Below are 14085 nucleotides of genomic sequence, written 5' to 3'. Positions count from 1 at the left end.
AGTCGCACGTACTGTGGTCTGTCAGTCAGGTAATCAACAACCCAGGACACCAAGGGGGGCTCCACCTGCATCGTCTCCAACTTCACACCCAGTAGTCCAGGCCGTATGGTATTAAAAGCACTGGAGAAGTCAAAAAACATGACCCTCACACTGCTCGCAGGCTTGTCTAGGTGGGTGTGGGCTCGGTTTAGCAGGTAGATGACTGCGTCCTCCACTCCCAGTTGGGGCTGGTAGGCGAATTGGAGTGGGTCCAGGTGGGGCTTGACTGTAGGGCGGAGTTGTTCCAGGACCAACCTCTCCATGGTTTTCATGATATGGGAGGATCCATATCCATATCCATATAATCCAGTGTGGGTGGCACTGGGATCAGTTGGGTAAAGTATCTAAGTATCTTGCCCAAGGACGCACCTGCAGTGAGTAGGATGGCGGAAGCTGGGATCGAACCTGGAACCCTCAAGTTGCTTCCACAGCCGCTCTACCAACTGAGCCACGCTGCCCGAAAGATACAAAGACCCAAGTTAATCCAACCCAAGGCATGCTTGCTCAACCATAACTATATTGGTGTGCATAATAAAGTCGTGTCTTTTAATTTAAATAATACAATGGTTCCTGTGGCAAGTAAGAAATGACAACAACAATGTTACGCACAAGAAATGATCAGAAGTGCAATTTAAAATAAACTTTATATACTTAACAAAATCAGGTAAATTTAAGTAACACAGCAATCTCTTAATTCAATATGTTTCTTTTTCTTGTTTCACCTGCAGCCAAATGGAAGATTTGAAGTTGGGAAGAAGATTTGTCTGAGCATTTCTGGTCACCATCCAGAGACATGGCAGCCTTCATGGAGCAGTAAGTTTCCTCTGACACAAGTAACTGTTGGTCATGCGCGTTTAAAAAACATACTATGAGGTAGTGTTGAGCTGAAACAGGGGCACGTATTTGGGGAAACACTTATTTTCGCGGAAAATGCATCTCATTCCCTTAATGGCCATAATAATCTATAAATACAAACCCAGTTTCCATATAAGTTGGGAAATGGTGTTAGATGTAAATATAAACAGAATACAATGATTTGCAAATCCTTTTCAACCCATATTCAGTTGAATATGCTACAAAGACAACATATTTGATGTTCAAACTGATAAACCTTTTTTTTTTAAGCCAATAATCATTACCGTAATTTTCGGAGTATAAGTCGCACCAGAGTATAAGTCGCACCTGCCGAAAATGCATAATAAAGAAGGAAAAAACATATAAATCACACTAGAGCCCGAAAAATACGGTAACTTTAGAATTTGATGCCAGCAACACGTGACAAAGAAGTTGGGAAAGGTGGCAATAAATACTGATAAAGTTGAGGAATGCTCATCAAAGACTTATTTGGAACATCCCACAGGTGAACAGGCAAATTGGGAACAGGTGGGTGCCATGATTGGGTATAAAAGTAGATTCCATGAAATGCTCAGTCATTCACAAACAAGGATGGGGCGAGGGTCACCACTTTGTCAACAAATGCGTGAGCAAATTGTTGAACAGTTTAAGAAAAACCTTTCTCAACCTGGTATTGCAAGGAATTTAGGGATTTCACCATCCATGGTCCGTAATATCATCAAAGGGTTCAGAGAATCTGCAGAAATCACTGCACGTAAGCAGCTAAGCCCGTGACCTTCGATCCCTCAGGCTGTACTGCATCAACAAGCGACATCAGTGTGTAAAGGATATCACCACATGGGCTCAGGAACACTTCAGAAACCCACTGTCAGTAACTACAGTTGGTTGCTACATCTGTAAGTGCAAGTTAAAACTCTCCTATGGAAGGCGAAAACCGTTTATCAACAACACCCAGAAACGCCGTCGGCTTCGCTGGGCCTGAGCTCATCTAAGATGGACTGATACAAAGTGGAAAAGTGTTCTGTGGTCTGACGAGTCCACATTTCAAATTGTTTTTGGAAACTGTGTACGTCGTGTCCTCCGGACCAAAGAGGAAAAGAACCATCCGGATTGTTATAGGCGCAAAGTTGAAAAGCCAGCATCTGTGATGGTATGGGGGTGTATTAGTGCCCAAGACATGGGTAACTAACACATCTGTGAAGGCGCCATTAATGCTGAAAGGTACATACAGGTTTTGGAGCAACATATGTTGCCATCCAAGCAACGTTACCATGGACGCCCCTGCTTATTTCAGCAAGACAATGCCAAGCCACGTGTTACATCAACGTGGCTTCATAGTAAAAGAGTGCGGGTACTAGACTGGCCTGCCTGTAGTCCAGACCTGTCTCCCATTGAACATTTGTGGCGCATTATGAAGCCTAAAATACCACAACGGAGACCCCCTGACTGTTGAACAACTTAAGCTGTACATCAAGCAAGAATGGGAAAGAATTCCACCTGAGAAGCTTAAAAAATGTGTCTTCTCAGTTAAAGTTAAAGTTAAAGTACCAATGATTGTCACACACACACTAGGTGTGGCGAGATTATTCTCTGCATTTGACCCATCACCCTTGATCACCCCCTGGGAGGTGAGGGGAGCAGTGGGCAGCAGCGGTGGCCGCGCCCGGGAATCATTTTGGTGATTTAACCCCCAATTCCAACCCTTGATGCTGAGTGCCAAGCAGGGAGGTAATGGGTCCCATTTTTATAGTCTTTGGTATGACTCGGCCGGTTCCCAAACGTTTACTGAGTGTTGTTAAAAGGAAAGGCCATGTAACACAGTGGTGAACATGCCCTTTCCCAACTACTTTGGCACATGTTGCAGCCATGAAATTCTAAGTTAATTATTATTTGCAAAAAAAAGAAAAAGTTTATGAGTTTGAACATCAAATATCTTGTCTTTGTAGTGCATTCAATTGAATATGGGTTGAAAATGATTTGCAAATCATTGTATTCCGTTTATATTTACATCTAACACAATGTCCCTACTCATATGGAAACGGGGTTTGTAAAAAGGTATGACAATGCGCTCAATTGACGAGATAATACACAAGAGTGGGTCCATGAAAACGAGACAATGTTTGGACATTACTTTTAGGAAAACTGCAGTGACAAAATGATTTTTTGTTCAACTGAGTCACAAAACAATGCAAGTGCATTTTGAAATGTTTTATGACTTTGCATGCCCATGACCCAAAGATGAGGTTTTGACTATTGAGTTTCTTTCCAAAAGCTGAAAATAAAAACTATGAAAAGTTCAATTACAATAAGATAAGATACACCTATGATTATTCTAATTTACATTTAACAATTTTCCTTGTGGTGTAGGTGATTTGTATTGGATATGCGTTGGTGTAAATTTAGTCTAAATTTTGCTCTATAGTTAAATTTTTAACTTCGTTTTTGAGTATGCCTGCAAAACGGTTTATTTGAGGAAGCTGTCCTTTTCAATGCAAATGAATGCCTGGCCCCTGTGCACTGTTGAAATATGTACCGTATTTTTCGGACTATAAGTCGCAGTTTTTTTCATAGTTTGGCCCGGGGGTGCGACTTATACTCAGGAGCAACTTATGTGCAAAATTATTAACACATTACAGTAAAATATACCACTATTTAGCTCTTTCTTTATTTATTTTAAATTGCCTTTCAAATGTCTATTGTTGGTGTTGGGTTTAATCAAATAAATTTCCCCAAAAACTGCGACTTATACTCCAGTGCGACTTATATATGTTTTTTTCCTTCTTTATTATGCATTTTCGGCCGGTGCGACTTATACTCCGGAGCGACTTATACTTCGAAAAATACGGTATCTAGACATACAACACTGCTGATAAATCGCACAGTGTTTCTTAACCATAATGCCATTGTTGGGCTGCCAAAAATATTGTTTTTCGGTACCTCATTATAATAAACTTTTCTACCACTTGTGGCAGTAATGACAATATGAATCAAACAGAAGAAGTCTAGAGCTAAAGTCATAGAGAAGTCTTCATTTTTGCACTCAAGAAACTTAAGTGGTGAAGCTGTATTTTCATCCATCCATCCATTTTCTACCGCTTATCCCTTTTGGGGTCGCGGGGGGTGCTGGCGCCTATCTCAGCTGCATTCGGGCGGAAGGCGGTGTACACCCTGGACAAGTCGCCACCTCATCGCAGGGCCAACACAGATAGACAGACAACATTCACACACTAGGGCCAATTTAGTGTTGCCAATCAACCTATCCCCAGGTGCATGTCTTTGGAGGTAGGAGGAAGCCGGAGTACCCGGAGGGAACCCACACAGTCACGGGGAGAACAAGCAAACTCCACATAGACAGATCCCGAGCCCGGGATTGAACTCAGGACTACTCAGGACCTTCGTATTGTGAGGCACATGCACTAACCCCTGTGCCACCGTGATTTTCACTTTATTTTATTTTGACAGTTTAGTTAAACATATTCATTATTACTCCCGCCCGAATGCAGCTGAGATAGGCTCCAGCACCCCCTACGACTCCGAAAGGGACAAGCGGTAGAGAATGGATGGATGGATTAATAATTTAATTTATTAATTTTAGCACAACATAATTATATACAGTATACATGTATTTTTTGTTAGTTATTTTTGAGTCCCTTCTTATGCAGTATAATTGGTTAGTACTTATTTTTCTAATCAGCCTGACCTAGGCCTAAGGTTTATATGTTAAATAAATAATGGTTTTTGTAATTAACACATTATTTCAAGTCATTTGACGAGGTTGTAAACTGTAAGTAGGTTAGATATAATTATTGAATAAGATGAAAATCAAGAATAAGATTACTAATTCAGCGTTAATATTTATTTATGTCATAAGCCAAACACAGCTTGATTTAAAACGTTTCCATAGCTCCCTGTGAGTACACCAACGCAACACAGACAATCGTTCTTACACAAAATAAACAGTTAGGACACTGATAAACTGTGACTTGCAGCTTTCTTGTGTGGTCAACACGACCAACTTGGACTGGCCCGTGTTGACAAAATGGTGCCGAGTAAAATGTCATCGACAAATTAAGAAGGAAGTATTTATTCTGTAGAAATCTACAGTAAGCAGGTGGGAGATTAGAAAGCTCCAGGTTGCACCTTTTGATTTGACGCTTTGGCATTGTCTAATTAAGCGGTATAGCTCGGTTGGTAGAGCGGCCGTGCCAGCAACTTGAGGGTTGCAGGTTCGATCCCCGCTTCCGCCATCCTAGTCACTGCCGTTGTGTCCTTGGGCAAGACACTTGACCCACCTGCTCCCAGTGCCACCCACACTGCTTTAAAAATGTAAATTAGATATTGGGTTTCACAATGTAAAGCGCTTTGAGTCACTTGAGAAAAGCGCTATATAAATATAATTCACTTCACTTCATAATACAATAGTATCCAACATTGCAACAATATTTATAAGTCAGACAAAAGGAACATTTTTAGATAACAAAAACTGCATCACAATAGAATGTATTACAAACAACTACTGTAGATTTATGAAATAATGTAATAATATTGTTCAGCATTTACCTTCGAGAGCAGACTTTTGTAGGTGTGTCCTAGGGGCTGTTTCTCAGTCGTGTAACAATAGGAACTAGGAAATCGTTCTTTCTGTTTTGAGCTACTGGAAGTCAGAGTTCACAACAAGCGATATGTACAGATGAAACTCAAAAAATTTGAATATCGTGTTTATTCCAGCAGTAAGGTTTACAAGGTGAAACTAATACATGGCATAGGCTCCAACATAGTTAATGAAAACCTCAAATTGAAAATCTCTGAAAATTAGGGGTTTTCAAAAACTGTAAGCCATGGTCTTTAAAATGATAACAAATAAAGGCTTGACATATCTCACTTAGCATGTAATTATGTAATCATATATTAGTTTCACATTTGAAGTTGAATTGCTGACATGAATGAACTTTAGCACAACGTTCACATTTTTGAGTTTCAGCTGTATGTCTGTGTACCAAAGGTTATGCTCGATCGTGCAGTTTGTTGAGTCAAATTGAGTCCATTCAAGTAAATCCTCAGTCCAAAACATCGGATGACATCTTGAATTATGAAACAGACATTTCAAACCTCCATTTTCACTCGTGAAATGCATGGTGGCATTGATCTGCAAGTCTGCAAAATATTACCTTCTTGTTCTGCAGCCAAACTCATCTTTTAAGGCTTACTGTATTTTTTTTTTCTTTCAAGAAATGAAAATGAGTGCAAAGATTATTCAAAATATTTTAAATACACCCTTTAACTGGAGTAAACTGCGAGTAAAGTGCAGATGCACGGGGGATGTCCTTGTATAAATCCAAGCTTACGCAGCTAAAAAAAAACTAAACACCATGTGCTCTTATGTAACACCGTTCCTCGTCTGTTTTTTTTACAGCAGCCTAAATCTGGATAGATTACATAATCTTAAATGTGAATGCAAAGAGATAGACTTTATTAATATCGAGAGGGAAATGAAGGCATCACAGCAGCATAATGTACATACGTGTATATAAAATATATCTAGATAGGAGCTGTAAAGGTTAAAACACAAATTCTGTTTAGCAAGACAATTCTTTTAATGTGAGGTTAACACCTACAGTGAGGGGAAGTGAGTATTTTAACAATTCAAATATAGCAAAGTACAATAATGTGACCCCTTCAATACATAGCTATCAGCAAACAATGTTGCTTGTTGTATGTTGCAATGTTTTACTGTAGCTGATAGTCCAATCGATAAATGGCTGCAACACTTTTTAGGAGCATCCAGTAGCGAGTACTCTCAGATGACAGCCACCCTCTTCGGGTCTCTTGTGACATTTAATACCTGTAAATTCCACCGTCTTATTTCACTGCTTGGCATAGCCAGCAGGCTAAGCAGCTCCATTTCCTCGTTGTCAATGTAAGACGCCATGATGGAAAAATGTGAACAATGAGCAACAATTGAGTAAAATGTAGTGTTTCACTGAAATTTCATTGCGTTTGACTATAAAAGTTCTGATGACATTCCACGCGAAGTACGCTCCACCCAATTATTTAGCATACATTTAAGAAATATTTTTATCATTCTATTTATCCAAGTAAATATATTAAATACTATAACATTTTATATTTTTTAATATTTCATTTGACAGAGAGTTGGAGAAAATGTCTTTAGGATACATTTTTTTAATGACGTTCCAGACCTGGACATATTTTTAATTGAAGACCTCTGCCATACGATATGCATCTACCACCCATCTTCACATTCAACTTAATGGCAACGAGTACTTCCTGACTACAGCACCACACCTAGGACAAACTAGATTGAATGCATACTTGCAAATCCGACTCAGAAGTCAATCAGTCAATCAAACTTTATTTATATAACACTTCTTATGCACAGGACAGTTGCAACTAGGGATGTCCGATAATGGCTTTTTGCCGATATCCAATATTCCGATATTGTCCAACTCTTCAATTACCGATACCGATATCAACCGATACCGATATATACAGTCATGGAATTAACACATTATTATGCCTAATTTGGACAACCAGGTATGGGAAGATAAGGTCCTTTTTAAAAAAAAAAATAAGATAAACATTTTCTTGAATAAAAAAGAAAGTAAAACAATACAAAAACAGTTACATGGAAACTAGTAATTAATGAAAATGAGTAAAATTAACTGTTAAGGGTTAGTGGAGCAGCAGCACGCACAATCATGTGTGCTTACGGACTGTATCCCTTGCAGACTGTATTGATATATATTGATATATAATGTTGGAACCAGAATATTAATAACAGAAAGAAACAACCCTTTTGTGTGAATGAGTGTAGATGAGGGAGGGAGGTCAGGTCTGCATACTTTGCCTTCTTTCTCTCGTAGGCAGCTTCCAGTCCTGTCAGCTCAATCAGTACTACTGACTTCAGAGCTGCAGACCACAGCACCACATCTGGTCTTAAGGTGGTGCTGCATATGTGTCATTATAGCCAATGGCTAATTCCCATCTCCATCTCTAATGAATGGTTAATTAGGACTTCCCTCTTGGCAACCCTACAATTTTTTTTCAGTTTATTTCATTTCTCTTTATTTCTGAGGTTTTGTTTTGATTGTCTTCGTTAAAAGCTATTGAGTCCAAAGTTCACTTCATCCATCCATCCATCCATTTTCTACCGATTGTCCCTCGCTGGGTCACGGGGGTGGCTGGAGCCTATCCCAGTTGTATTCGGGCGGAAGGCGGGGTACACCCTGGACAAGTCGCCACCTCTTCAGCTCAACGTAAAAATGATCGACAACGTCACATGGTGCAAGTACAATTTCAGCAGGTGTGTTCTGTAAAATCTCAAGAAAACTTGCAGCCACTTCAGAAGTTAGGTAGTGTCTCCTCGCTGTTCTCACCGGGGACCCCCGTCGTTTGAGACAAAATACATAATTGAGGGCAGACACAGCCAGGTCAACAAAAGAGTACACACCATCAATGGACAGGCCATGGCTTATGACCAGGCCACACCAACAAAATGCAGAAGCAACTATTTCCAGATCAACACCGTATGAAAAAAAAAATCAACAACAGAAGGAGATAATGTCCGCAGTAACCTACCACGTAGCGAAGGACATACACTATTTGATTTCCTATTATGCAGCTCATTTTTATTTGACAGTTCTTGAAATATCTTGTGTGACATCATGCACAAAAGTGCAGTTTATTTGTTTTTAACTATTGTAGTGGCGTTCTGTACAAAAAGTACACTTTAATTTAGTGTTGTTTTGATAAGTCATCTTGGTGACATCATTCACAAAAGTGCACTTAGAACTTGTTTTAAAATGTCTCTGACAATCTTGCACTTTCTGTTTTGGAATGACACTGCTTAATAACTGTTTAATAAATACAGTTTTTGGTCAATTGACTTAGTTGTGATTTCCCTCTCTGCATGAAAGTTTAAAATGAGCTTATATTAATGCAGTATGAAGAAGAATGTTTTAATGTAGACACATAGAATCATCATACTGCTCTCATTATATGCATCAAGTGTTCATTCAAGGCTAAGGCAAAAAATCGAGATATATATCATGTATCGTGACATGGTCTAAAAATATCTAGATATTAATAAAAGGCCATATCGTCCAGCCCTCCTAACATATTGATGGTGACAGGTAACTTGTATTGTGGAAAATTCAATTATTAGTGTTTTGGGATATTTCTGAGATTTCTGAAGTTAACAGAATGAGTATAGAGGTGTCTGGTGTGCTCATGTGGTGTAATGATGACAGGGATGGGTGAATGTCCAAGTCCAGTGATGTGTGTGGTGGGCGGAGGTAGAACTGAACATATAGAATCTAGGACACGAGGAACGTCAATCAGTGACGGACAGCTGAGCTGGTTCAGGTGTGGGGAAATTAGCATGCTGAACGCCAAACGCCAGGTTCGCCGACAGCCTGCTGTTTAAGTGGAAGAGCCCTTCTTATGAGGGGCCGTTAGGGACATTATTCAGAATTACCTCTTACATACACTACTGAAATGCTCTCACATAAACAACTGAAATCTTTTTCTTTTATACACACTACTGAAACACTCTTATAAACACTACTGAAACACTCTTATAAACACTACTGAAATGCTCTTACCGGTACATACACTACTGAAATGCTCTTATAAATACTACTGAAACACTCTTATAAACACTACTGAAACACTCTTACATACACTACTGAAACACTCTTATAAACACTACTGAAATGCTCTTACATACACTACTGAAACACTCTTATAAACACTACTGAAATGCTCTTACATATACCGTACTACTGAAACACTCTTATAAACACTACTGAAACACTCTTATAAACACTACTGAAACACTCTTATAAACACTACTGAAACATTCTTACATACACTACTGAAACACTCTTATAAACACTACTGAAACATTCTTACATACACTACTGAAACACTCTTATAAACACTACTGAAACACTCTTACATACACTACTGAAACACTCTTATAAACATTACTGAAATGTTTTTGTCTCACGCACACACACACACACACCTGGAATTATTTTTCACTAGTATGTATAAACGGATTTCACCTGTGTGTGTGTATGTGCTTTTTACACGTCTGTGTGAGAGACAACAATTTCAGTAGTATGTGTGCAAAGATTTGGTGCCTTTCTCCTCCCGACAGCCAAGCAGCCTGGAGCAAATGTTACCTTGCGAGTTTACACTGCAGCATCATCAAGTGCAATGTTTCAGTTCATGGACATCGAAGCAAGAGGAGGAAAAGGTAATTAGACATTATTTATTTCTAAATGATTGTTGAATCCCTCGAAATGTAAGGCGACATGGCATTGTAGTGCGCTACAATGGTAACATGTCGAAATGTGAGTCACGTCGTGGTACGTCAGTAGCTAATCAAATACTAATGATAATGGATTACAATTATTTAGCGTTTTTCTATCGACTTGATAAGGGGTCCCCAAACTACGGCCCGCGGGCCGGTTACGGTCCACCAAAGTCCAATATCTGGTCCGCTGGGGGAAAAAAAGTTGTATTATTATTTTCAATCTGTCTTTTCTAATCCATTTTTTGGTGTCCCCTAGCCGCTCAGGCAAATCATATTGTCTAAAAATGCATTTCCCTGTATGACTTATATTGTCTTGGCTGTTTTCATGTGATCTGATTGTTACATTCTTATTCCAGAGTCACCACACAGCTGCATGACCTTTTCAACAAGGACAGAATAAACAACCTCTGGATTCATGGAACTTCTTTGCACACAAATATATTAATTGGAATATTCAATCAATTTCACATAAACATATTAAATATCCTTTTTTTTTTGCTCAAAAAAGGTTCCTTATGCCTCATTGGCGTTGTTAGGCCTGTTTTAGGGGGGCTCAAAATATTCTTAAACCCCCTTAAATAATTTGGGGACAATTTTTTATTTTTTTTTTACAAATACATGCGTTTATATATATGAGTTTAAATAAATAATTATATAACCTGTCATTATTCACTCAGTTTCCCCTCACTTCATAGCGTAAGGTAGAGAGCCCCTTTAGTGCGTCGGTATCCAATCCATTCCACTTGTTCATATAGAAAATGCCCACATCACTCAAAATCCAGTCCGCATTTTCTTTGCGACCTTGCATATATATATAAGAAAAACCCAGACACCATCTTCGTAGTCATTTTTCTCCTGCGTGGACTTCCGTCTTCCTTTACAATGAGTGAAGCTGCACGAAACCTTGTGTCTGCAATTGTAAATAATTTAGTTTTTAAGTTTTGTGTTTCTGGTAGAGTCTATATAAAGTAATATACATTATCCTATTGTTAAAATAATGAAAAACACATCATTAAATATATTTGTTATATTGTATTGTATTTTTAGAGGGAGGAAAAACCAAGACATTTAATATCAAATGTAAAATTAATAAATACATAAAAAGAAAAAGAAAAACAATGGTTAAAAGCCATTGTCCCGGGGAGCATTTCATTTCGTCACGTGCATTTTTTTTACCGTCCCCGGGACTACGTTCATCTCAAGCCCTGGAAGTTACATTTTATTGTTTGCATTATTTGTTTCAGCATTGCACTTTGAAGATGATCCCTCAGCTCTTTTTCAGATCAGCAGACGGACTCTAAGTCTTTCTTATTTACAGTATATATATACCTTTCTCATTTCTATTCAGACTTCCATATATATTTAATTTCCTTAACGGCTTGCCATAATATATATATATATATATATATATATATATATATATATATATATATATATATATATATATATATATTTAAGCCAAATTATCCCGATCCAGATATTATTTTAATTCAAGTAACTAAGTAATATTTCCAGGGCTTTAATTTACAACCATTTTAGTCACATATGTGCCAAAGATGTAATCTGTGCAACTTCAAAATATTTGGGAACAAACAATTATTGTATTGTGAGCTAAAGTGGTGGCATTAGCCTCTATGTTGTGAATTAATAACATAAAGGTTAATGCCACCACTTTCGTTGTGTTTCAGTGTATCTTGAAGGATCATGCAAGTAATTGTTTCTTGTTAATGCTGTAAACAAAATATTACTGTGCAAAGCCATGTTTGTTGTTGTACTGAACACAGATTGAAAATAAACCGACTGAAATAATAATAATAACAATGAATTATTTATAAGTCTTTGGTAGCCGTTTGTGAAGTGTTTTGCTCGTGCGCTACGTTCGCTCGCATCCTGTGCATCTCCTGGGGGCTAAGCCCCCCCTGTCCTTAAAAGCTAGTGACGCCCCTGTTATGCCTTATTATTTATATACTTTTCAATGCTTCTTGTAGTCAGACAATATATATTGTTTGTCTAAAATTATAGTTTAAGTTAATGTGTTAATATTTACACCTAGCCTAAATACAATAATCATAAGACAAAAAAATTGTGTAGCACAAACATTTGGGACAAGTTTGGGGAGATTTTGACAAAGTGTGTGTGATGGTGGGGGCTGGATGACATTACTCGTCAGAACATAAAATAACTTAAAAACCTCAACGGTAGAAACATAAATGTTTACAGCACAAACATATTGCAGTGTTATTTTGATATTTGCAATAATAAAGTGGGCAACTTCATATACAGGTAAAAGCCAGTAAATTAGAATATTTTGAAAAACTTGATTTATTTCAGTAATTGCATTCAAAAGGTGTAACTTGTACATTATATTTATTCATTGCACACAGACTGATGCATTCAAATGTTTATTTCATTTCATTTTGATGATTTGAAGTGGCAACAAATGAAAATCCAAAATTCCGTGTGTCACAAAATTAGAATATTACTTAAGGCTAATACAAAAAAGGGATTTTTAGAAATATTGGCCAACTGAAAAGTATGAAAATGAAAAATATGAGCATGTACAATACTCAATACTTGGTTGGAGCTCCTTTTGCCTCAATTACTGCGTTAATGCGGCGTGGCATGGAGTCGATGAGTTTCTGGCACTGCTCAGGTGTTATGAGAGCCCAGGTTGCTCTGATAGTGGCCTTCAACTCTTCTGCGTTTTTGGGTCTGGCATTCTGCATCTTCCTTTTCACAATACCCCACAGATTCTCTATGGGGCTAAGGTCAGGGGAGTTGGCGGGCCAATTTAGAACAGAAATACCATGGTCCGTAAACCAGGCACGGGTAGATTTTGCGCTGTGTGCAGGCGCCAAGTCCTGTTGGAACTTGAAATCTCCATCTCCATAGAGCAGGTCAGCAGCAGGAAGCATGAAGTGCTCTAAAACTTGCTGGTAGACGGCTGCGTTGACCCTGGATCTCAGGAAACAGAGTGGACCGACACCAGCAGAGGACATGGCACCCCAAACCATCACCCAACCATGCAAATTTTGCATTTCCTTTGGAAATCGAGGTCCCAGAGTCTGGAGGAAGACAGGAGAGGCACAGGATCCACGTTGCCTGAAGTCTAGTGTAAAGTTTCCACCATCAGTGATGGTTTGGGGTGCCATGTCATCTGCTGGTGTCGGTCCACTCTGTTTCCTGAGATCCAGGGTCAACGCAGCCGTCTACCAGCAAGTTTTAGAGCACTTCATGCTTCCTGCTGCTGACCTGCTCTATGGAGATGGAGATTTCAAGTTCCAACAGGACTTGGCGCCTGCACACAGCGCAAAATCTACCCGTGCCTGGTTTACGGACCATGGTATTTCTCTTCTAAATTGGCCCGCCAACTCCCCTGACCTTAGCCCCATAGAAAATCTGTGGGGTATTGTGAAAAGGAAGATGCAGAATGCCAGACCCAAAAACGCAGAAGAGTTGAAGGCCACTATCAGAGCAACCTGGGCTCTCATAACACCTGAGCAGTGCCAGAAACTCATCGACTCCATGCCACGCCGCATTAACGCAGTAATTGAGGCAAAAGGAGCTCCAACCAAGTATTGAGTATTGTACATGCTCATATTTTTCATTTTCATACTTTTCAGTTGGCCAACATTTCTAAAAATCCCTTTTTTGTATTAGCCTTAAGTAATATTCTAATTTTGTGACACACGGAATTTTGGATTTTCATTTGTTGCCACTTCAAATCATCAAAATTAAATGAAATAAACATTTGAATGCATCAGTCTGTGTGCAATGAATAAATATAATGTACAAGTTACACCTTTTGAATGCAATTACTGAAATAAATCAAGTTTTTCAAAATATTC

The 14085-nt window shown here is 38.7% G+C and overlaps 1 protein-coding gene across 1 annotated transcript in view; it reads left to right on the top strand.

The window, feature by feature from the left end:
- Window positions 1–14085, top strand: part of ube2j1 (ubiquitin-conjugating enzyme E2, J1) — a 44847-nt gene that overhangs the window by 15970 nt on the left and 14792 nt on the right. The window contains exon 4 of the mRNA XM_061929533.2: window positions 768–852. Within this exon, the coding sequence (XP_061785517.1) occupies window positions 768–852 (85 nt within the window). The remainder of the gene's footprint in view (window positions 1–767; window positions 853–14085) is intronic.

This window comes from Nerophis lumbriciformis, linkage group LG34 (genome assembly GCF_033978685.3).
Source record: "Nerophis lumbriciformis linkage group LG34, RoL_Nlum_v2.1, whole genome shotgun sequence".
Lineage (NCBI taxonomy): Eukaryota > Metazoa > Chordata > Actinopteri > Syngnathiformes > Syngnathidae > Nerophis > Nerophis lumbriciformis.
This window is presented reverse-complemented; position numbering and strand designations above follow the sequence as displayed.